The sequence below is a fragment of the Siphateles boraxobius genome, unplaced genomic scaffold, assembly GCF_051911475.1.
Source record: "Siphateles boraxobius isolate OS27281-9 unplaced genomic scaffold, OSU_SipBor_1 46, whole genome shotgun sequence".
Lineage (NCBI taxonomy): Eukaryota > Metazoa > Chordata > Actinopteri > Cypriniformes > Leuciscidae > Siphateles > Siphateles boraxobius.
In genome coordinates, this window is record NW_027509097.1 from 17,917,501 (window position 1) to 17,940,951 (window position 23,451).

Below are 23,451 nucleotides of genomic sequence, written 5' to 3' on the forward strand. Positions count from 1 at the left end.
AATTTGTAACATTATAAATGTCTTTGCTGCCAATTTCGATCAATTTAATGCATCCTTCCTTTAAAAAAAATCTTTTTTTCAGACTTTTGAACAGTAGTGCATATGATAAAAAAACGACATAGTTTGGGGAGCATTTACTCAAATTTTTACTCTGGTTAAAGAGCAGAACATCTAAACTGTTTTTGTATAGGCACTGGGTCAACTTCCTCTTTAGGGTCTTCTCTGTCTTTAACCACAAAAGCAGAAATGGTTCTGCATAGGATTAAGCAAGCTTGCCAAAGTGGAAGTGATTTCTGATCAGATTCTAATTTTGAAATGTACATGTTCAACCAATTACAGTGTCGCTGGAGAACAGGCCCGACCACCTGTTATAGATTATATACTCTGATGTGCAGGAAGAGCCAGACCCAGCATTTTACGTTAAAAAATGCACTCTTCATAGTTTGCGCTAGGGTGTGTGTATGCGTGTGGCATGTGTCCTAGGCTCAAAAACTTCCCCGAAGAGACGGTGTAGTTACTATGAAGGAAATCAGATGTCTGAGAGTGCTCAAACATGTTATGTCACTCCAATTCAGCGCTTGCAAAAGCTGGATTCACTTCTCTCATGTTAATTTCTGACAGCTGGTGGAGCACGTCAGTGACAAAAGAAAGCTTGAATGAAAGAATTAATGAAGAAAGTGTTGCAGAACACAATGAAAAACATCCAAACTTTAAGGAGGGGAATTTCTGGCCAAGAAAAGTGCAGAATCTGTCAGGAAGTCGGCTGCAACAGAACGCACTAGAGTTGGCAAAGCACCTCTGGCCCAAACGTATGTTCCATAACCCTTGTCAAACCGCTAACCCAAAATGTTCAGTAATATATTAGAGGAAACAAATCAGAGTCAAGTCCAGAGAGGGCTCCGATCCACATCAGGCACGCCACAGCCCAGCGGCACGCACAGAGTACATTCATCTTTTGCAAATGATACACGCTCATATTTCCTCAGCACATGGAAAGCCGCTGAGAAAACTAAAGTCCATTGAATGAAAGGACGTGGCTGTCACTGCATTCAGGTTAAACGAAATATGGCTGCTCTGGATTTCATTGGTTTCTATGGCTATTCTGCTAATATACTGTAACCACATACAAACTACGAGCGAATGTAACAACCATGTAAAGAACTTTTCTTAAATCGTCTTAAATTGCACTCATTTTGCACTTTGCAAACTTCTGCAAATCCTACAGTATATGTAAAAAATGTTTCAGGTCGGCATTATACCACAAAAAATATGCAATATTTGCTGAAAGCTGAGAATACACAACATTCATGTGGAATCTGAACATGTGATTCCTTATATATGCTGTAATTTTAAATATCTTTTTTTCAGACATTGATATAAAACAATTTAAAAAAAATGATAACTTGCAATAAATATCTTTGCAAGTCTGTGATATAGATAGATCAGGCTTTATTTGCCTCACAGGTGAGAAATTTCAACGTGGATATAAAAAAATACGACAAAGTAAAGCCTAGTTTTTTTTTTTTCTGAATGTCGATATTGAATTTGATCACCTACAGGTTTTTCTGGGGGCATTTTGGATTTTCTTGTTTTTCTTTTTCTTTCTTTTTTTAGATTTGTGTTGTCCACTAAACTGCATGGAATCTGACAAAGAGGGCACAGATTTGAGTGAACAATGAAAGTAAAATAAAAAAACCTATTCTTCGAGTTATGGTTGCTTGCATGACTCTTTCAACGTCCAAAATTGGCATTAAAACAGTTCCAATCATTTTGCTTTTCCATTGATAATTTTTTTACACAAATTAGACCTAAAAATCAATAGATACTTCTGTGGAATCGTGCTGTGATGAAGCAGGAAGTGTGAGGCATTCATTTTTTTCCAACATTTTTTCAGCAATTTGGGAACAATCATTCCAGATTGCATCTCTGCAAGTGCCAGTGGCTCATACCTGCCTGCTGCCCCCAACTGTCCAGCAGCCGACACTACAAACAGAACCGCTACAACAGTGACATCAAGGCACAGGACAATGAAGACAAAATGAACATATTTTATCTACGTGTTAGTACTATCATTTTTGAGAATGAGCTTTTTTCCAAACCATTATAGTTGTATATACACTATCGTTTAAAAGTTTGCGGTTGGTTAATTTTTTTTTAAGTTTTTAAAAGTCTTATGTTCACCAAGGTTCAAAGGATCAAGAATACAGTAAAATAATAAAATGAATAATATTATTACAATTTATTTAATAATTTTTCTGCAGTTTAATATATTTTAACATGTTCTTTATTCATGTGATGGCAAAGCTGAATTTTCAGCAGCAATTACTCCATTCTTCAGTGTCACATGATCATTCAGAAATCATTCTAATGTGTTGAGTGGGTGCTCAGAAAAAGTTATTATTATCAAAATTGTTGAAAAGAGTTGTGCTACTTAATATTTTTGTGGACACCGGGAGGCATTTTTTCAGGATTCTTGGATGAATCAAAAGTTAAAAGAACAGCATCTATCTGAAATATAATTATTTTGTAACATTATAAATGTCTTTACTGTCACTTTAAATCAATTTAACGCATCCTTGCTGAATAAAAGAATAAATTTATTTAAAAAAAAAAAAAACGTATTGACCCCAAAATTTTGAACAATAGTGTAGGCCTATATGACGTGGCATACACTGTACGCACTGAAATGCCCTCGATACTCAGCTCAGTCATAATTCAGTAACAAAGGCACCATAACTACATCTAAAATTATGAAGAACCTAAATATAAGAACTGCACCTCTGCTTGATGATTCATTTACATTAAAATTATGAACACAAACCAAAGAATATAGATTCGGCCGGGTCACAAAATGTTACAAAACCTCCAACTGAATATGATAATATGTCCTAGAAAACAAAGATTTATGCAGAAGAAGAAAGAAAGTTACAAATGAGAAACAAAGCCCACTAAAAATGAAAGATCCGAAGGGTTTAAGGAATTTCAAGAAATGGCTGTAATGTCTCTCCCAGGAGCAGTGTTTTTCTGAACACATGGGTTTTCTCACAGTCCTGACAGGCTGACACAAAACAGAATTACACTTAAAAAAGTCCAAAAAGCCATGTCTTGTTGAAGTGTCTTTAAAATAACTATGATTTGACAGAGAAGCAGTTCAATGAGAGCCTACATTGGAGCCAGCCAGAGAATAAATCAACTTAAATCTCTGTGGAAAAAATCCTCAACTCCAAATCTGAATGGGTATTTAATAAGAAAACCAGCCAATTATTTAGGCATGACTTTATTTGTATTTTTTTGCATGATTTTAAGGATCTCTTACAGTTTCGACCCTCTTCTAAATTGCATTCGGTTATGAGGAGTCCTGTGCAACTGCACTGTGACATTGATCACATGGCCTCCATCTCCATCCAGGCCACTTCAGATGAATTTTTCAGCTGCTCCATTGAAGCCGTTTCATAGCGCATCAACAGTGAAGAGACCCATCCGCCTCTGCCCTACTTCTGCTGCTCTGTGCTTGACACGACAACCATTTAAAGTGCCGTTTTTTCGCTAGCGACTCCTCCACAATTTTCAGCTGTCTCATTCCATTTTTCATTTATCCCTTAATTTGCGATGCAGCTCTTTTTCCGAGTCTGCGTCTTTCTCCTCGCACCCTGCATTATTCAGTTTCTCAGAAGCTCCAACACCCAGAAGACCTAGACCCGACTCTTCCATTTCCATATTTCTACTTAAGGACTTATGTTTTACCATTGCAAACACGTCATACTGAGAATACCAATTTGGACATTGATGCAAGACCTGCAGTAATGTGGCAGCTGGAAAACAGTTTAAGATGGAGATATGGGGTCTCTGAAGCGCAACAGCCCAGGGCAAAACTGAATAGATATAACGGAGAGGTGGACCTGTGACTCTGAAAACAGATCTGAGACTATTGAACATACAATCTGGCTATTGTTTATTTAAACCCTCTGACTACAATAAAAAGATGGTTAAAGTGCCCATATTATGCTATTTTACAGGTTCCTAATTGATCTCCTACAATAGGTTTACATGAATCCAAGGTCAAAAAAACACTTTAATTTTTTCATAATATACATTGCACATAAAAACAGTCTGAAAACGGTTAGTTCGAAGATTCAGTCTCTCTAAACCCCTCCTTTCCAAGAGTCTACTCTGCTCTGATTGGTCAGATGGCCCAGTCTGTTGTGATTAGTCGACCACTTACAGCACGTGTTGGAAATCTAAATTTTTCAGCTTCAGAGGCTTCCTCAGTGCTTGAGCACAGTAATACGAACAGTAACGATGGCGTTATTTTTGCCGTATCAATTCCAGCGCGTGTCGTCATCCTTTAGAAATGCAGGCAGAGTGGATTCACAGCACTGAAAACAGCATCATCTCGACCTGTCGACACCACAAACCAAACTCTTCTAGGCCTCAGCTACAACTACAGTGTTTGAGAACGGGTCAAAGTAGACGTTGTTCACGGCCTGCCAGTGAAGGTCATTCGCTGGTATTATGCAAATATGTTACGTTGGTATGTAACAAACAGGAAGTGAGACTGGAATTGCTGTCGACTCATTTCCACAGATCAGAATTTATTCTTTCTTTTAGGAGACAATAACTTTAATTGTCGTGCACTTTGATTTTTAAAACTTTGCAGACATTTTACATTCACAAACAGCAATATTACACATGGCATGAAAGGTAATATTAAAAAAACTTTAAAAAACATTTTTGATGGTATAGTCCACCCAAAAATGAAAATTCTGTAATTTTACTCACCATCATGTCGTTCCAAACCTGTATGACTTATTTTTTCTGCAGAACACAGAGGAAGATATTTTGAAGAATGTTGGTTACCAAACAGTTTCGGTTCCCATTGACGTCTATTGTATTTTTTTTTGTCCATATAATGGAAGTCCATTTTAATCTAAATTGTTTGGTAACCAACATTCTTCAAAATATCTCCTTTTAAGTTCCACAGGAGAAATAAAAGTCATACAGGTTTGCACCACAGACCACAGTATATGTATATGATGACAGAATTTTTTATTTATTTATTTTTCTTTGGGTAGACTAACACTTTTAAGCATTCAGGAAGTAAAGATGCAGTATATGTAAACCACCATAGAAGGTAACCTTTGACCCTAACTTAGTTGTTTGTGTACTGTATGTGTTTTTTGTCTTTAATTTATGACAAGACAAATTATAATGGCTGACAAAAATGGTGAACCATCAAGGTATATCAACCTTTATCTTTTATTCCAGGAGATCTATGTAGTAAACATATTTTTCCTTGGAATACAATGTAAGAAACAGTTTTATAATTAATTTATTTCTATAAGTAAAAATACATCTGTCCACTGCAGTTCACACCATGCATTAAAGGGAATATTTGTTTATTACGAATTTCCATTCAGCTCTGTCTCTATTAAAATAATAAAATTATGCCATTACACTAGATATTTTTTACAGAAACAATGGCAGACAGCAAAACCAAAAGTCATATTTAAATTTGAAGGCCAAAGTGTGTGTGTGTGTATATTTGTGTTTATGGTGGTGTTGTAATGTACTCACAAGATCCCACGTCTCCTTGCAGCTGAAGTATTTGGGGTACTGGCATGGTTAAAACCACAACGTCAAACTGCTGTGATGCTCCCCCTTTGTGACACACTTCCCAGCAAGTGTCTTTCCGGTGAATGTGAGTGACGTGTCGGTCGTAGAGCACCTCTGCTCCTGCTTGAGTGCGGAGGGGCACAGTTGGCAAATTTGCACATAGCAAAAGAAGTACAAAGGAGAAAAAAAAGGAGAGAGAAACATAGAAGGAAAGAATTCCAAAGAAAGTCACGGAGAAGATTATGTATCATAGAAAAGTCAAGATTTGGATTATGGCACTTGCAAATAGTTTTACATGATCCCTAATTTTAGAAACAAGAGTAATGGTGAAAAAAAAAAAAAAACCTAGGTGTGTAACAATACTCTCATGTAATTTGATATAATTCACGACACTAAAATGACGATAGAATATTATCGCAATACTTCAAGCCCAAAAGAAAGAAAGAACGTTTTTTTTTTATTATAATTACTTTTAAGACATATGGTAACAGTTGACAAAATGTACTGTTTATTAAAATGCTAAATTTGGTATTACAATAAGGGTGGAGTTGAAAAAGCTAGGACTTGGTCCTCCTGGTACCCAATGCACAGGGCAATGGTGAGACATGAGAATAAAAATATTCATGATTATTCACAATACTGTAAATATGTTCGTTGTCTATAAATGTTTACAGATATACTTTTTATACTTATTTATTCTTAAATGTTATTGCGTGACTTGTGGTATTTTTATGTGTGTACTGGAAGCTTCAATAGCAAGGTAGATTCCTTGTGTGTGCAAGCACACTTGGCAAAAAAACTCTTTCTGATTCTGATACTGTAGGCCCCATTTTACTGGTAAAATCAGACATTTGACATTACCAGGACCCACAAATAGTCCCCCATTGCATTATAATAATTTATATTCAACATTATGTACAGGTCCTTCTCAAAAAATTAGCATATTGTGATAAAGTTCATTATTTTCCATAATGTAATGCTAAAAATTAAACTTTCATATATTTTAGATTCATTGCACACCAACTGAAATATTTCAGGTCTTTTATTGTTTTAATACTGATGATTTTGGCATACAGCTCATGAAAACCCAAAATTCCTATCTCAAAAAATGAGCATATTATGAAAAGGTTCTCTAAACGAGCTATTAACCTAATCATCTGAATCAACTAATTAACTCTAAACACCTGCAAAAGATTCCTGAGGCTTTTAAAAACTCCCAGCCTGTTTCATTACTCAAAACCGCAATCATGGGTAAGACTGCCGACCTGACTGCTGTCCAAAAGGCCATCATTGACACCCTCAAGCAAGAGGGTAAGACACAGAAAGAAATTTCTGAACAAATAGGCTGTTCCCAGAGTGCTGTATCAAGGCACCTCAGTGGGAAGTCTGTGGGAAGGAAAAAGTGTGGCAAAAAACGCTGCACAACGAGAAGAGGTGACCGGACCCTGAGGAAGATTGTGGAGAAGGACCGATTCCAGACCTTGGGGGACCTGCGGAAGCAGTGGACTGAGTCTGGAGTAGAAACATCCAGAGCCACCGTGCACAGGCGTGTGCAGGAAATGGGCTACAGGTGCCGCATTCCCCAGGTCAAGCCACTTTTGAACCAGAAACAGCGGCAGAAGTGCCTGACCTGGGCTACAGAGAAGCAGCACTGGACTGTTGCTCAGTGGTCCAAAGTACTTTTTTCGGATGAAAGCAAATTTTGCATGTCATTCGGAAATCAAGGTGCCAGAGTCTGGAGGAAGACTGGGGAGAAGGAAATGCCAAAATGCCTGAAGTCCAGTGTCAAGTACCCACAGTCAGTGATGGTCTGGGATGCCATGTCAGCTGCTGGTGTTGGTCCACTGTGTTTTATCAAGGGCAGGGTCAATGCAGCTAGCTATCAGGAGATTTTGGAGCACTTCATGCTTCCATCTGATTTCATTTTTCAGCACGACCTGGCACCTGCTCACAGTGCCAAAACCACTGGTAAATGGTTTACTGACCATGGTATTACTGTGCTCAATTGGCCTGCCAACTCTCCTGACCTGAAGCCCATAGAGAATCTGTGGGATATTGTGAAGATAAAGTTGAGAGACGCAAGACCCAACACTCTGGATGAGCTTAAGGCCGCTATCGAAGCATCCTGGGCCTCCATAACACCTCAGCAGTGCCACAGGCTGATTGCCTCCATGCCACGCCGCATTGAAGCAGTCATTTCCCGAAAGGATTCCCGACCAAGTATTGAGTGCATAACTGAACATAATTATTTGAAGGTTGACTTTTTTTGTATTAAAAACACTTCTTTTATTGGTCGGATGAAATATGCTAATTTTTTGAGATAGGAATTTTGGGCTTTCATGAGCTGTATGCCAAAATCATCAGTATTAAAACAATAAAAGACCTGAAATATTTCAGTTGGTGTGCAATGAATCTAAAATATATGAAAGTTTAATTTTTATCATTACATTATGGAAAATAATGAACTTTATCACAATATGCTAATTTTTTGAGAAGGACCTGTATAGTGGTTTAATATAGGACGCTTTCAATACAGGCATTCGTTGCATCCATAAGGATATATCATAAGACCCCTAAAAGAAACCCAATTCCAGTTAATATATCTTATGTGAATTAAGCTTAAAGGAGAACTCCGGGCAATTTTTAAGTTAATCTTGATCGTTAGACCTTTGTGAGTACTGACTATAGAAAAAATAACGAACCGGATTGGTGCTTGCTACGCGGAGCAGCGACCGCGAATGCCCAGAGCTCCCACCCAGTTAAAACGGCAGCTATGGGGGCATGGACATAAAGACCGTTTTTGAGCCTCTTAACAGACACAAAATGCAATTAAAATGTCTGTCCAACATGAACAGGGACCCTACATGTGAACAAGATGCGTTTAGCAACTTAGCCATTGTTTCAACTCACCTAAATAGTCTTTTAGACGGCAAGCTGTAGTCTCGCGCTGCAGTCCCGTGCTGTAGCCGCAAAAAGGTAAACAATGTCCAGGTGGGAGGAGCGTTGATCATGTGCGACGAGTTAAGATCAGAGTTGCTTACAAGTGAAGAAGAAATGGTTCGTGTTTGTGCCTTTCCGAATTGTGGCAACAGAATGCGAAAATATAAGAGCTTAAATTTTCATCGTCTTCCTTTTCATGACCTCGAGATTCATTTTAATTGCATTTTGTGTCTGTTAAGAGGCTCAAAAATGCTCATTATGTCCATGCCCCCATAGCTGCTGTTTTAGCTGGGTGGGAGCTCTGGGCATTCGCGGTCGCAGCTCCGCGTAGCAAGCACCAATCCGGTTCGTTTTTTTTTTCTATAGTCAGTACTCACAAAGGTCTAACGATCAAGATTAACTTAAAAATTGCCCGGAGTTCTCCTTTAAGAAGGGCTTAAGGTGACAGAAAAAAACATCAGTATATGAAATTAACATCAGGGAAATGGTGGTAAATAGTGGGCAAATACACAAAATTCACAAAATTCATGCAAATCCCTTACTGTTTTGCTCATCTTTGAATAAGTGTTGAATTGTGTTGTTTCACAATGTTGCTACATTAAAGCAGCTCCATCTGACTGCTGCTTATTGTTCACATGCAAAACATTCTGAACTGTTTCTAAAGACTCAGTCAGAATATTGAATAAGAGTTGTGATATTTGAGTTCATAAATCAGCTTGCAGTCTGGCCAAATTCTTCTGTGCTCTCTCTAGGAAATCAGATTTTTTTTTCTAGAAAGGTAATATTTAGATGGAACAAAACAGCTGGAAGACTCAGGTCTTGCTGACCCAAAAATAATTTTCTGGCAGCACATTTCTGTTATTAAACAGCTGATGAAAAACAGCTGCTTTATGAACAGCAATAAAATCGGTTATTTAATCTGTCTTGCTTCTCTGACTGTGTGAATACATAAAAAGCGTTTCTGTGTGAAATTACCCTGATGGAAAAAAAAAACTTTATGCAATAGCATTTTTTTTGTTGCTATTTTAATACATGTTTTAAATGAAATGTATATTTGCATTATAATAATTTTTGATACAAAACTGCAGGTTTAAAAGTCTCTTATGCTTGCCATGGCTGCATTTCTTTATTAAATACACAGTAAAAACAGTATATTGTGAATTATTGTTACAATTTAAAATAATTGTTTTCTATTTTATTATATTTTACATTTTTTTAATTCCTGTGATGGCAAAGCTTCATTTTCAGCATCATTACTCTAGTCATCAGTGTAACATGATCCTTCAGAAATCATTCTAATATGCTTAGCCTAGTTGGTGCTCAAGAAGTATTTCTTATTATTATTAGTGTTGAAAACAGTTGGGATGCTTAATATTTTTTTAGATTTCCTAGGATTATTTGATGAATAACATTAAAAAAGAGAAGCATTTTATTAAAAATAGAAATATGCTATAAATGTCTTTACTGTAACTTTTGATCAATTATATGCATCTTTGTTGGATAAAAGTATTAATTTCTTTATTCTTTCTGACACCAAAACATTTGAACGTTAGTGTATATCAATATGACTTACAGCAGAACCAGAAGAAGAAATCAGAAATGAAATGCTAGGAAATAAGTTGAACCTGAATTCAAATGACCTACCTGACTCTTTGAGGTAGTGTTTGACGATGGACGAGACCCCATGGGGCGTCACATAGTTCATAATTCCTTCTTCCTTAGACATCATGTCTTCAACAGGAGCAACGAGAGGATTTAAAATGTCTTGTGCTAAGAGTTCTTCATAAAAACTAAAAATACAAGAAAATGCATTAGTGAAAAGAAGCAAATATTTTTATTAACATAAAGCAAAAAAAAAGTATATTTTCAAAAGATGATATGCACACCATACAGAGCACATATAGTACTGAGAAGTAACCCACCTGCTGTGAATACGAGCGTAGTATGGTGTGGCACTTATGTATTGAGCACCAAGGTCAACCGTGCATGAAGGATTGTTTGGACTTCTGCTTGTGGTCATTCTTCCTCCTATAAATATAAATATCATCAGGTCCGATCAATGTGAAACATTAAAATGCTGTTTTAATCTTTAGATCTAAAAAAAATACTCAGTTACAAGAGGGAACGAGTATTGCGTAAGTTAGCTTACGCTACGGCTAAAGTCATCTTTTCTTGAGATATTGAAGCCAAAAACTATCCTTAATTTTGCATTTATTGTCAACGCAGTGCAGCAGCCTGCAGACCTAGAGCAGACCATCTTGCGTGCTCATTGGCTGCCGTGCAGTAACTGCTACAGCCTACCACGAGCCTCGCGCGTGACGTCACACCCAATGAGGGCACTTTGCGCCTTCTATGCATCATAGCCAGCCAAAATGGGGGTGCCTTAGCGTATAAAAGTCAGGCTCGGAGGCTGCGTCACTGGTTTCATCAGCTGAAGCGAAAATCGCTCGTGGCGCCTGCACGGTCTGGTTACGCAATACTCGTTCCCTCTTCTAGAGAGAACCGAGGGTACGTATGTAACCGAGTACGTTCTCTTACAAGAGGTTCTCTCGTATTGCGTAAGTTTGCTTACGCTACGGGAACCCATTGTCAACGCCGTGCGCGCCCAGCCTCCACTTCATGAGTCCCAGGGATTCCCAGGGAACATAGATAAGTGCGAAACAGGTGGCCAGCAATGCGGGCCAGCACATGTTATAAGCACATACAGGGTATATAGAGCGGTGTCGCTGGTCCATATAACTATTCACCATATAGTGCAGCTCAACCAGGAGAGCTTACGTCGCGTGAGAGTAGTCTGCGCATGATAATCTGGGCAGGATACACACACCGCTCACACTGACAGAAGTCTAGCCTGCAAGGCAGGAACTTCCAGGTTATAAAACCTAACAAATGTGGACGGAGAGGCCTAGCCTGCCGCATCACAAATGTCTTGAATGGAAATTTCGCTGGAGCAAGCCCACGACGAGGCCACGCCTCTGGTGGAATGCGCCCTGATGCCCAAGGGGCATTGCAGACCTTTAGACTTATAAGCAGATGCGATAGCTTCCACTATCCATCTGGACAGGCTCTGTTTCGAGGCGGCCAGACCCTTGGTGCGCCCACCAACCGAGACAAAGAGCTGTTTCGAACGCCTGAAAGAGGCGGAGCACGTAATGTAAGCCCTCAGCGCCCTGACGTTTCCAAGTTCTATTCCTAGAAAGGAAACTGACTGACTGGGCAGTAATGAGCTCTTGGTCCAGTTGACCGTGAGGCACAAGCTTTCCAGATGGCTGAGAAGCACTGTTCTGTGAGATAACAGTTCTATCTCTGACTGTGCTAAAAACAGCCAATCGTCCAAATAGTTCAGAAATCGCAGCCCTTTCACTCTCAAGGGGGCGAGAGCCGCATCCATGCACTTCCTAATGTACGGGGTGCCAAAGACAGGCCGAACGGGAGGACGATGAATTGATATGCCCGACCGTCGAAGGCAAGTCTCAAGAATGGCCTGTGACGGGGGACTATCGGGATCTGAAAGTATGCATCTTTCAGATCGAGAGAGATAAACCAGTCCCTCGGGTGAATTTGTGCGAGGATTTGTCTGGTCGTGAGCATTTTGAACGGCCGTCTCATGAGTGCTTTGTTCAAATATCTCAGATCTAAAATAGGTACGAGGTATCTCGTAGAAGATATCTTCTTGGGTACGAGAAAAATAACGGCTGTAAAAGCCTGACTCGCTCAGAGAAGGAGGTACTGGTTCTATGGCCCCTTTGCACAGCAGTTTGGCTATTTCTGCGCGAAGTAGATGCGCTACATCTGCTTTCACTTTCGTCTCGGTCCGTGTTCGAAAGCGAGGAGGACGGCGAACGAACTGAAGCGAATAGCCCTGTTATATTCAGACTATTTTAGCCTGGTTCAGGTCGTACCACTGCGGAGTAGCCAAGTATCTGGGTGACTCTTCATAGACAACAGAGAGAAGTAGCTCAGGCTACAACGTTCTTCCACAAGACGCATGCAGTTCTGTTTATTAACCGCTAACCAATCCGGTGGTCCGGCAAGTCCGAGACTCGAGCCCTCTCTTTTCACCCCTGTTGCTAGGAGGTCTTCGGAGGCCTAGGGTTCAACATAGCGCTGGCTCAGGGCCCTGGTGCCGAGGAAACGTGTAGCGCTTAGCTGGCCGTGAGTGGCGGTGGGTGTCAGCCGCAGGGCGGGCTGAGGGACCTAGATGGGCTGAGGCTGAGGATCTAGGCCTGCTCGATGCTGAGCTCGAGCGCTTAGGCAGAAAGTGTCTCATGGCCTGAGACGACTTCTGAGCTTCTGTGAACCTCTATGAGAAACCCTTTACCGCTGGGCCGAAGAGACTGGAGCTGGAGATGGGCACGTCGAGGAAAACCATCCTGTTCGCTTCAAACTCGGTGAGGTTCAGCCACAGGTGGCGCTCGAGCACGACGAGGCTAGCCATGCTCCTCCCGATAGCCTGTGCTGTAACTTTGGTAGCACGCAAGGCTAGGTCCGTGGCACTCCTGAGGTCGCGGAAGGCCTCAGTCTCCGAGCCATTCTCGTCCATCGACTGGAGGAGTTTGGCCTGGTAAACTTGTAGCTTGGGCAGAGGTGAGCGGCCATGGGCTCTTTGAGTGGCGGCAAAGACTCGTAACCCTTCGCCGTGCCGTCCACAGAGGAGAGCGTTGCAGACATTGATGAGCTTGTGCGTGCAGATTATGGCACGTGCCACGCCTTGGTGAGCTTCTGTTGAACTTCAGGAAAGAATGGAGCAGGCCTGTGGCGTGGGGCCTGCTGGCGCCCTGGCAAAAACCAGCCATCCAGCTGATTTCGAGGTTGCTCTGACGGCAGCGGTGAGGATCCTTAACATCTCTGCGTCCGAGTTAGTGCTAGTAGCTGAGACGCTGACGCACGACTGAGAGGCGAGGGTGGGGTCGACATTCGTTTTACATAAAAGCTTCAATAATCTGAGGAAAAGAGTTTCCCCACTGCGTATAGCTACGCAATACGAGGTGACCATTCTCGAAAGGGAACAGAGCATTCAAATCAGAGGGCTAAAATCAGGGTAGTAAACTGCCTTTTATTTCTTAATTATGACAATATTTTGGTGTAAAAATCATACTAACATTATAAGTGCACCACAGGAAACATTATTTAACAATAAATCAATGCAGTTCATGACCCCTTTAATATAAATGATATTAAAAGTTATTTCACATTCAGCAAAAGTTTACACAGAGGAGGCATCTTTTCCCATCTTAACCCAGTTGTTAATTGGTTTAAACAGCTGTTGCAATTAACTGTTCTGTTCCATTAACCACATTCCAATCATTGTTATTTGACGATATTTGAAGTGTGAGTGTTCTGACAATCAACAAAGTTGATTCAAGAGATGCTGCCTACATATCATGCTATCACAATTATCGTAAATAAATTTTAGTTTCCTAGTAAAAAAAAATTGGACATGAACGCCCTCTCAAGTCTCAAAAATGTTAAAGTTAATGCGATGAGCTCGTAATGACGACTTCAGAAGTGGAAAGTAGGAAATTTCCGATAGCACGTGAAGGCAGCATACTTTCTGGTCATGTGTTCTGAAGTACATTTTTGAGCACTTCTTCATTCATTCTGTCCTTTCAGGCAGAGTCAATAGAAAGCTGACATAAAAAAAATTGTATAATAAAGTTGAAGTTACTTTATATCTGCTCATTTTCTGCTCACTTGTAGAGGAGCTGCAGGTCACCGGTTTAGCAGCTTTTGAGATTTATGTTTAACCCATAATGAGTGATTTGCAGCACATACCACTAATGCAATGATTCCAACACACGAAACATTCACCACTCGAAAAAGTGTTTCATATTAGTTTATAAAATAAGTATCCTGTATGTCAAAACAGATAAGAAGATGCTAACCTGAACCCCGGGATTTGTCCCACACGACTATATTAACCTTGTTTGGCAGCTCCCTCCGCAGCAGACAGGCACATATACTGCCAGTAAGTCCAGCACCAACTATTAGAACTCGAGACATTTTTTTTTAGAAAAATGTAAATTAAGCAGCTAACGTTACTTAAGGTAAAATAGCCAAGCGATCTTGCTAATTTGAAGATTTCACTCGATATGGCATACTGTCACTTTAAGAATTATGAAAGGCTGAAGGTTTTTTTTTGTTGGCCAACTAAAACATTCCCTTTGTTTGTTCAATGTTTGACTGCATAAGTATGCACATCATATCCAAACTTCAAAATAATAATAAAGTTATATGTAAGTTTTGCAGCTATTTGAAGAGTACCTACTCAAATGTATTTTTGATGTCTTAATTGCATTTAGTGTAATTTTTAAATAAATTTTTCGTAGTCGAAAAACTTCAAGGCTTAACTGACCACTGTAAAGCACAATTTATTTAGTCTCATTGTCTAAAAACAAATAATGACGACGTCAGTTTGACACATTTTATAATAATGGAGGATTATTGAATCAAAGGGGAGAAAGCAGCAAATACGTATGAAGCTTCTTCGGAAAAGGGGGGCTGATTGATTAAAGGGTTTTAAGAACAGTGATCAGGTCATGATGTCACTGTCAGCTGATGTTATGTTAAAGCATTATCATCGCTATCAGTCAGTGTGGTTGTAGGGTTGTACTGACCTGACGCTCCACGCGTTTGATTTCAGTGCGCTGCTATGGAGAGCTCATCCGACGTCGGGTGAGTTTCATTATTTTCGTTATTCAATGCTTAGGACCCTTCAACGAACACGGTTCATTAGATCATTAATCAGCTTAATAAGACAAACATGTTTATTCGTGTTCTGCAAAGAATGATGTACAATAGTGCAGGTTAGTAAATTAATTAGCAGTGAACGAAAATACTTTACGACTATTAACTATGTTTGCACTGGCTGACCTCTGATGTATTTGTAACGCTTAAAGTTTAGTTATTTCAAAAGCACTGGCTTGGCTTCTTGTCATTCTTAGCTCGGATGTGCTAACTGAACTGCTTTCGCTTTGTGAAAATGTAGAATTGTAAAATTAAACGTTGCCTAAATTATAAGGCACGTAAATAAAATGTTAACAAATTATATTTGTGTAATAGCCTACCTTAGCCCCTACACTATTTTTGGTGGCAGAAATGTTCGAATAGAAAAAAAGTGAGAATTTTTCAAACATTTTTTTTGTATTTGTTTACCAGTCAAACTGCTCTTGTATAATAAAGTACAATGATGTTCAGCAATGTTTGTTTTTACAGTTTATTTCGTCTAAACAAACTAGGATTTACCTACATTGATTTTTTTATGTATTAATTGCTTACCTTCAGTCACACATGTTGAGCAACACTAAACAATGTATTGATGGCTGCTGAAGAAAAGCATAGATTTTTAACATTGGTTTAGATTAGTCTTGGGAAACCCGGTATGTTCATACACTGTTTGTGAACGTTCAACAGAAAGAAGATATCATGGCTGGTCTTGTCTCTGGTATTGCTTACACTTGGGCTGGTTCAGTGCAGGTCGCCTTCTCAGGACAAGGCAGGATTGGACCCTGAAGTCAATATGAACATCGTAAGTGACCAATACAAAATGTAACATGTAATAAGACAAGCTGCAATTAGTGTTTTTCATTACTCCTCAGTAAATTATCAATGAGCGATAAAACACCATGAATATAGAACAAATTCTTGTAAATTGGGTCACTTTTGTCATTCTCAGTGGTGACAAAAATGAAGTTATTCAACAACATTCTGATCAGCTTTGTGGACAATACTTTGTGAAATGCAGAGTTATTGAAGTGAAACAAACACTTTAGATCTTGCATAAACCTTAAAGTGCTCCTATTATGGTTTTTCAAATATACCCTTTCATGCAGTGTGTAATATAGCTGTTTGTGAAATGTAAATGTTCTGCAAAAGTTGCAAAAACTAAATCAGTTCTGAACCGCCTATACGAAGTGTTTGTTATTCGTATCCCACTGAGTGATGGTTCTACATCACTAGAAAATACATTTGCATAATGACCACCTATGTTGTACGTGGTCCGCCCGTGGTCCAATACAACTTGACCCAACCTCAAATCTCGGAGTTCAACGCGGGATTCGCATGCTTCAATGCTCGCTCTTGATAGATGGGTTGGTAGTAGTACCATTTATTTGGACCAATTTGCTCCTCAGAATCACAACCTGTAAGTATGAATTAAGTTATTTTGATTAAGAATTAAATTCTCATTTTGGTAAATTGTTAATTTGTTCTCTCGTTTTAGTAAATCGTGTCCACGTTGATTTAACTAAAACAAGGGAACAAATTAGTACAAAATGGCCATGATTTAGTAAATTGAGGAAACTAATTACTAATTGTGCGCACTATTTACTTCTTAAAACAAGGAACAAATTGTAAAACATGCTGACATATTAGTAAGTCGTGGCAACTAATTGTTAATTCGTAGCCACGATAAACTTTTTTTTTTCTTGCATTTTATGTGTGTGGCTCCTTAATACAGTGAGAATATGAAGCTCACACTCAAGGAGGAAAAAGCACCTCAGTTTTATTCAGAGCCCCAAACTGAGGAAAATTATGCAATTCGGTTTAGATGTTGTTATTTAACTATATGGTCAAAAATTGTTGCAATTTTGATAGCTTTTAATATAAATCAATGAGATTTTTATAACAGTATAACAGACTTCCAGAAAAAAACATCATAGAAATATCAGTTGTAACTTTGTATCTCCCAATAATACTCCCAATAGTCTTAATAAGATGTTTTTTTTAATTATTTTTCTAAACAATTATGTGTGGATAATGAAGCAAACCTATACTACATAAGGACTTGTAACTCAGCTGACCACATAAATGTCATGTCATGTTTTGAACTTTGCACTAGATTTGTAATATTATTTGCAGTTCTCTAGTTTGACATGTGCTTAGAGAGAAGTGGATTCATTAGTCGACCACCTCTATAACAAACTACATTTTGCACTTTGTCCTTCCACATTTCACTGTGGCTCGCCCCACTCGCCCGCAAATATGTACATGCATGAAATATCCATATATGAAATATATGCTCATATTATAGAGTAAAAACATATACCAGTAAGTAATATTCATAGCTATATATGAAACTAATTCGAAATTGGAACAATTCCATATATTGCCATATTAATTTATCCCTTATAAATATATATGTTTATGTATCTATAATGCATGTCTCACATATGAAATATCCATGCACAAAATATATTCTCATTGTATATTGGTCTTAACATACTGTACCATAAAAAAATGCATCATTTAAATATTTTGTTTGATGTAGCTAATAGCTATATAAACTAATTTTACGATGGGTATTTCATATATGGTATAAACTAATATCTTTATATACCCTGAGGATATATATATGTGGTAATAATGTATGGCCTTATATGAAAACATAAATGACAACACCACTCTCGATATAGGGACATATAGGCCTATGTCATATATTACATTTACGTACAATAGGCCTACTGTATGGGTCTTGGGAGCTGAATGCAGAGTACATCATCATGTTATCACATTTGTAAAAGTGTATATCTTGGTTCATAAGTGTTTTTAAGAAAAACTTTTTTTCTCAGTGTGTGGAAATGGGAAGAGAAACATTATTCACCAGTTCAGCAAATTTTTTCATATTTGAGATTAGACCGCTTTAAATAAAATCTTTTCCCAGAGACTCTGTAAGGGAATTGAACTCTTAGTGACATTTGTGCACTTTTATGTGTGGTTAGATATGAAACAAGACTTCTTGGTTTAAATAATGATATCTCATAATCATTGTTTGATAATTTGCACAGGTCAGAAAACCATTTGCAGAAACGCCGATAAGACTAGTGATTTGTGACAAGTAATTTGTTGGTTTTAATACAATAACTGGGTTTTATACTCTGGGTTTCACATACTTGCATTCATAAGGAGATGATTGAGCCTTGAAATAGTTTTACGTGGGCTACTTAAAGGAATAGTTTAATTCGTAAATGAAAATTCCGTCATTATTTTTCATTCGAACACGATAGGAGAGTTTAAATACTCTTAATCCAGTTCTTTTCAGTTTTGTCAACTGTTTTTTTTTTGGGTCAACAATGCCTTGAAAGGTTCAATGTAACGAAAGTAGACAGATTTTTTTCTTTTCATCTGAGTGAAACGGAATAAAGAAAACGTAAAAAATGTAGGGTGGGGACTTGGTTCTATCCATCGGTTGTTGAAAAGAAAAAAATTACACACAAACATTTAGGGTTGTAAAGTACTTGAGTAAATATAATTAGTTATTTTTGGCCACTCTGTAAATTTACTGAGTATCAAATATATGAGCAACTTTATTAGTTTTATTAGTCAGAGGTGCACTCAAAAAACAGGTAAGCCTTTTTTTAAGATTTACAAATTTCAATTGTATTGTAAAATTCCAACAAATTGATTTTAATAATCCCTCCATATTATTCATATTATAGATGAGTATTTTTTTTACTCATTTCAAATTCTTAGAGTGTAATAAAACATTTTGTATAAATCTTAATGGAACGAGGGAATGGACCATTTAGTTTGTGATTTTTAATCCATAATATAAATATAATTCATAATATGAATAATATGTACAGATTATTCAATTCAGTTTGATGGAATTTTACTATTCAATTAAAATTCATAAATCAAAAAAAAAGTTGCAGCTCTGAAAAATAAAGATATACTTCAAATTATTTTGAGCTCTGTTATATTTGCTCTTAATTTCAAGGAAAATTACATTATTTATAATGCGGCTCTAAAGTTCCCTTTCAGTCGTTCATGTTCGACATAGTCGACATGTCGACTGATTGGGATCACGCTTAGGGACCCTGTAATCTTAGAGTACTGTTAAAACGAGCCAATGCACATTGGCGTGCGTGAAATGCATCTCACACTACACCCCGCGGTGCGGGTATAAATACGGAAGTGGATGCACGCACTAGATGTCTTTCGCTTTGGAGCCGATCGGTATTCATGTCGATGTCTCTGAAGAGTGTTGTTATTACAATGAGCGAGAGTGTTCTTCTGGAAGACTCTCCTAGTGCTGGTGGTTCTACAGCGTGAGCAAGTGATCGCAAGCTTCTGAGCTCTCCACTGCTGTTTTAACAGCATCATTTTTGTGTGTGTGTTGACGGTTGGTTTGAGGGCAAAGAAGTGAGTGCTTCACTGTTTCAGTTCACTGTTCCCCGCGGTCATTCCCCTGTGTGCTCCGGCACTGGTTCCATTTCCTGAAAGAGCAACACGGGTGCGTTTGAGTCTTTTTCAAGATGTCATTCCATCCGTGTGTTTCTGGATGCGGTCGTTCCCTGTCCCCCTCTGACGGTCACAATGGTTGCATCAGGTGTTTAAAAAAAAACACGTTCTCAGCTCGCCGGCGCTCCCAGTGCCTTGGAGAACTTACCTGGTCATGGACGGCATCTTTCTCTGCCAGAAATGGCACCTCCCCCCCCCCCCCCCCGAACAGGTGCATCTGTGTCCGGCGGCCGCTGCCTTTTGTACGGAGGATCCTCGTCTGCCCCCTAAGGCCTGTGAGTTCTCTTCCGTTCCGATGGGCAGAGCTTACATAGCCTGTGGGTAAGCCGCCTCCTCTTTGCGTGCCATGGTGTTGCTACAGGTCTATCAGGCCAGGGCACTCATGGACATGCACGAGGGTAGCCCAGACTGTGCGCTCGTAGGTGAGCTCCGGACTGCAGCAGACCTCGCCCTCCGGGGCACAAGCATTGTGGCATGCGCGATCGGTCTGGCGATGTCCACTTTAGTGGTCCAGGAGTGCCATCGTTGGCTCAGCCTGGTTGATATGGCAGATGCGGACAAGGTTCGGTTCCTGAACTCCCCAATTTCCCAGGTTGGGCTGTTTGGCGATGCAGTGAGCAACTGTGCCCAACAGTTCTTTGCTGCCCAAGCACAGACGGAGGCCATCCGGCACATCCTGCCCCACTGCTGCCTGCAACCCGCCGCTGGTGGCAGTTCTTCCGCCTGCTCGTCGCTGAGGGCGTCCCCCTGACGCCGCTCCTGGAGCCAGCCAAAGGCAGGCCGCCCAGGTATGGGGGAACGAGCTCTTCAGATGGTTACTGTTCTGCCGCTGGCTCCCCGGAGTCCAGCGGTACCTGACTCAAAAGAAAGAGCAAATTCCTCTGTTCCTGAGTCCCAAGAGGGCCAGGCTGGCAGTGTGCGACCATGTAAAGCCTTGCACCCCTCAGCCCCCTCTTGTTTGCCAGCACGGCATTTCGGTATGGTTCAAGGACCCGGTCATCCGCCTTCTCGCGCATCCCTGGCCGTCTTGTGGAGACAGGTAAGTGTTGTACACCACATTCAGACCCTGCTTCGGGCCACCTTTGCGCCTTCCGAGCTGGGTCCCTGTCCTCCACCTCGCTGCCCCATCTCAAGTACATCTGTGGTCCCCTGGCCCCGTTTGTGGAAGCCAAAAAAGCTTCCCAACCGATCCAGATGGCCCCAAACTATACCATCAGACTCGACTTGCGATTCCTTTTCACTTAGCTTCCGCCCAAGCTCAGTGATATTCATCACACCTAGGTGTTGAGCAAACATGCTCCTAAAATTAGTGACTTTAGTCACACCTAAGTGTTGACCAGTGCTCCTGTCTTGTGTGCGCACTTCGCAGTCTGCTGCGATGCAGCTGCTCCATACCGCCGATTTGAAGGCCGGCCTCTATAAGCCTGTACTTCATTGTACCCTAGAGAGGTGGATCACGACCATCTTGGTCCTGTATGTATTGAGACGGCCCTTTTTCGAAAGCCTCCGTTCAATTTGTTACAGGGGGATGCATTTCCAAAGGCTCCGTCCCAAAGATTGGTCTGAAGCGTTTGACCTGATAGACATGTACTTCAGATCTCTATCCTTCCGCACCACAGGCCTTCCTGTGTTCGTGCGTTCGAAAGGTTTGAAGTATCAGTACAAAGTCCTACCCTTCAAGTGCTCATAGCCATTTGGGTCCCCAGGTCAACTGGGAAAGAGTAAACTCGTCCACAGGCTCCGCATCTCTGAAAGGAGTATGTGGATGGTTAGTGCTGTATAGAAGTGAGAAAGGGTCCCACTGAAACTCTTTAGAGGCTCCTGGGGCATATGGTAGACGCAGCCGCTTGGCTTCCTCCATATGAAAACCGTTTCAGCGCTGACTTTACAGCCGAATCCTGAGGTGGCCGCGGCAGAGCGGCACGCTCCGTGTGAAAGCACACTGGCCTGCCGCCAAACCCTCAGTCCGTAAAAGACCTTTTGTTTCTCTGGGCCAACGGTCCCTAGAACAAGTGTTCATCAATACCAACTGAGGGGCCACGTACAAAGGGCATTGAGTAACGGAGGTTTGGACTTCTAGCATCCTTCCTAACTCCTTCCTCTGAGTACATTCTCAGGGATGGGGCATGATGGCACCCTCGTTTAGACCTTGGAGAGTTCCAGGTCTGATTCTAAAAAGAACGGGATGCGGAGGTTCTGGTTACTACTGCAATAATTTTTATGCCGTAAGAGACTATCACTTCTGTGAGAGCCCCCTCTCAAAATAAGGCATGCTCCCCCTTAGAAGTGGAACCTATTCGTAGCCTCTGTATTGACGCACACCATGATGCAGTGGATACAAATCCGTGGGAAGCACGACTTGATCGTCAAGTTCCTGAGGGGAGCAAGGAGTCTTTTTACCCTATTGGACTTATCTCTGGTGCTACTGCATTGCAGAGACTTCCCTTTAGCCCTGCAGACAGTGAGTTTAAAATCCTGTTTTTAGAGAAACGCTTCTCCTGCTTGCTTGGTCTCTATCTAGAGGGTAGGGAATTGCATGCATTTTCGGTCAGCGAATCGTGCCTAGGATTCGGGCTGGCTAACTCTCAAGATATCTGAGACCCCGGCCTGGATATGTGCCCAAGGTTCATACCTCTCCTACGGGACCAGGTGGTGAGTCTGCAAGTGCTGCCCCGGAAGAGGCAGACCCAGCCCTGGCTTTTCTCTGTCCGTCTGCTCCATTGCGGTTATACATGCTCAGACAGCAAAGCCTGACCTCAGACCAGCTCTTGTCTGTTACGGAGACCAGCAGAAGGGAAGGCTGTTTCCAAGAAGAGGTTGGCCCACTACATGTTGTTTTCACGTGCCCACCTGGGTGGTGAGCTCCTCCAAAGTGAGAGTATTGCTCCCTCCCAGGCGTTGACATAGAGTGCCTCGCTGAACAGATGTTAATAGAGTTGGGGACTGGGTGACACCTATCACGTTCGCTAGAGAACTAGCCTATGTGTCGAATCGCTGCTTCCAGTGGGCCCGTACGCAAACTGTGGACTTGCGTCCTTGGTAGTTTGGACTTGCCAAGTTCGACTCAGGAGTACGAACTCCCGAGGACGAGAGGACGCAAGTCCGTTTATTCTGCAAATGGTACAGCAGCGTTCTTGATCGCTTCACTCAGCTCGCTCTGGCTACTCCGGTTAATTCTTTATGTATATTTAGGCAACAATAAAACAAAATATGTTATAAAAACCACTCTGCCTTTTTTCATTTAAAAAATCTTAAACATATCAAAGGCCACTGTTCCGTTCTTTAAGAATCTGAAAGGGGCGTCAGGAGAGGACACGTTGAAATAACTCGTTGTGTTTTTTCATTTATTCTGATTATTTTTCACACACAGTTGATTAGTCCACAAATAGCAGGTTATAAACCAGTGGACATAAAAAGACAATGGTGTAAACGACAATATTGATAACCACATACATAATATACCATAAATTCTGAAAAATACACACATATCAATAAATATAAATTCCAATATAGCCAGTATTTAATATTATAAACATTATGGAATAATATATAATATATTATGGAATTTAATCAATATTCAATATTATAAATATTATAATATACTTAATGTTTAAACTGAATGACTAAAAACATATACATTTAAACACAGAAATGCAA

At 40.2% G+C, this 23,451-nt stretch overlaps 2 protein-coding genes across 6 annotated transcripts in view; one reads left to right on the top strand and one right to left on the bottom strand.

Moving 5' to 3' along the window:
• rnls (renalase, FAD-dependent amine oxidase) overlaps positions 1-14,680 on the bottom strand; it is an 89,078-nt gene extending 74,398 nt beyond the window's left edge. For 3 of the 5 annotated variants that reach the window (XM_077201220.1, XM_077201219.1, XM_077201221.1), the window contains exons 1-4: positions 14,439-14,655; positions 10,476-10,581; positions 10,198-10,343; positions 5,575-5,736 (exon numbers count right to left, since the gene is read on the bottom strand). In XM_077201220.1, coding sequence (XP_077057335.1) covers positions 5,575-5,736; positions 10,198-10,343; positions 10,476-10,581; positions 14,439-14,556 — 532 coding nt within the window. In that variant the 5' untranslated portion in view covers positions 14,557-14,655. Of the gene's footprint in view, positions 1-5,574; positions 5,737-10,197; positions 10,344-10,475; positions 10,582-14,438 lie in introns of all 5 variants that reach the window. The other 2 variants (XM_077201217.1, XM_077201218.1) reach the window with 2 other exon arrangements.
• A 284-nt stretch (positions 14,681-14,964) lies between these two features.
• lipf (lipase, gastric) overlaps positions 14,965-23,451 on the top strand; it is a 34,718-nt gene continuing 26,231 nt past the window's right edge. Inside the window, exons 1-2 of the mRNA XM_077201216.1 lie at positions 14,965-15,228; positions 15,967-16,081. Of these exons, the coding sequence (XP_077057331.1) occupies positions 15,206-15,228; positions 15,967-16,081 (138 nt within the window). The 5' untranslated portion in view covers positions 14,965-15,205. The remainder of the gene's footprint in view (positions 15,229-15,966; positions 16,082-23,451) is intronic.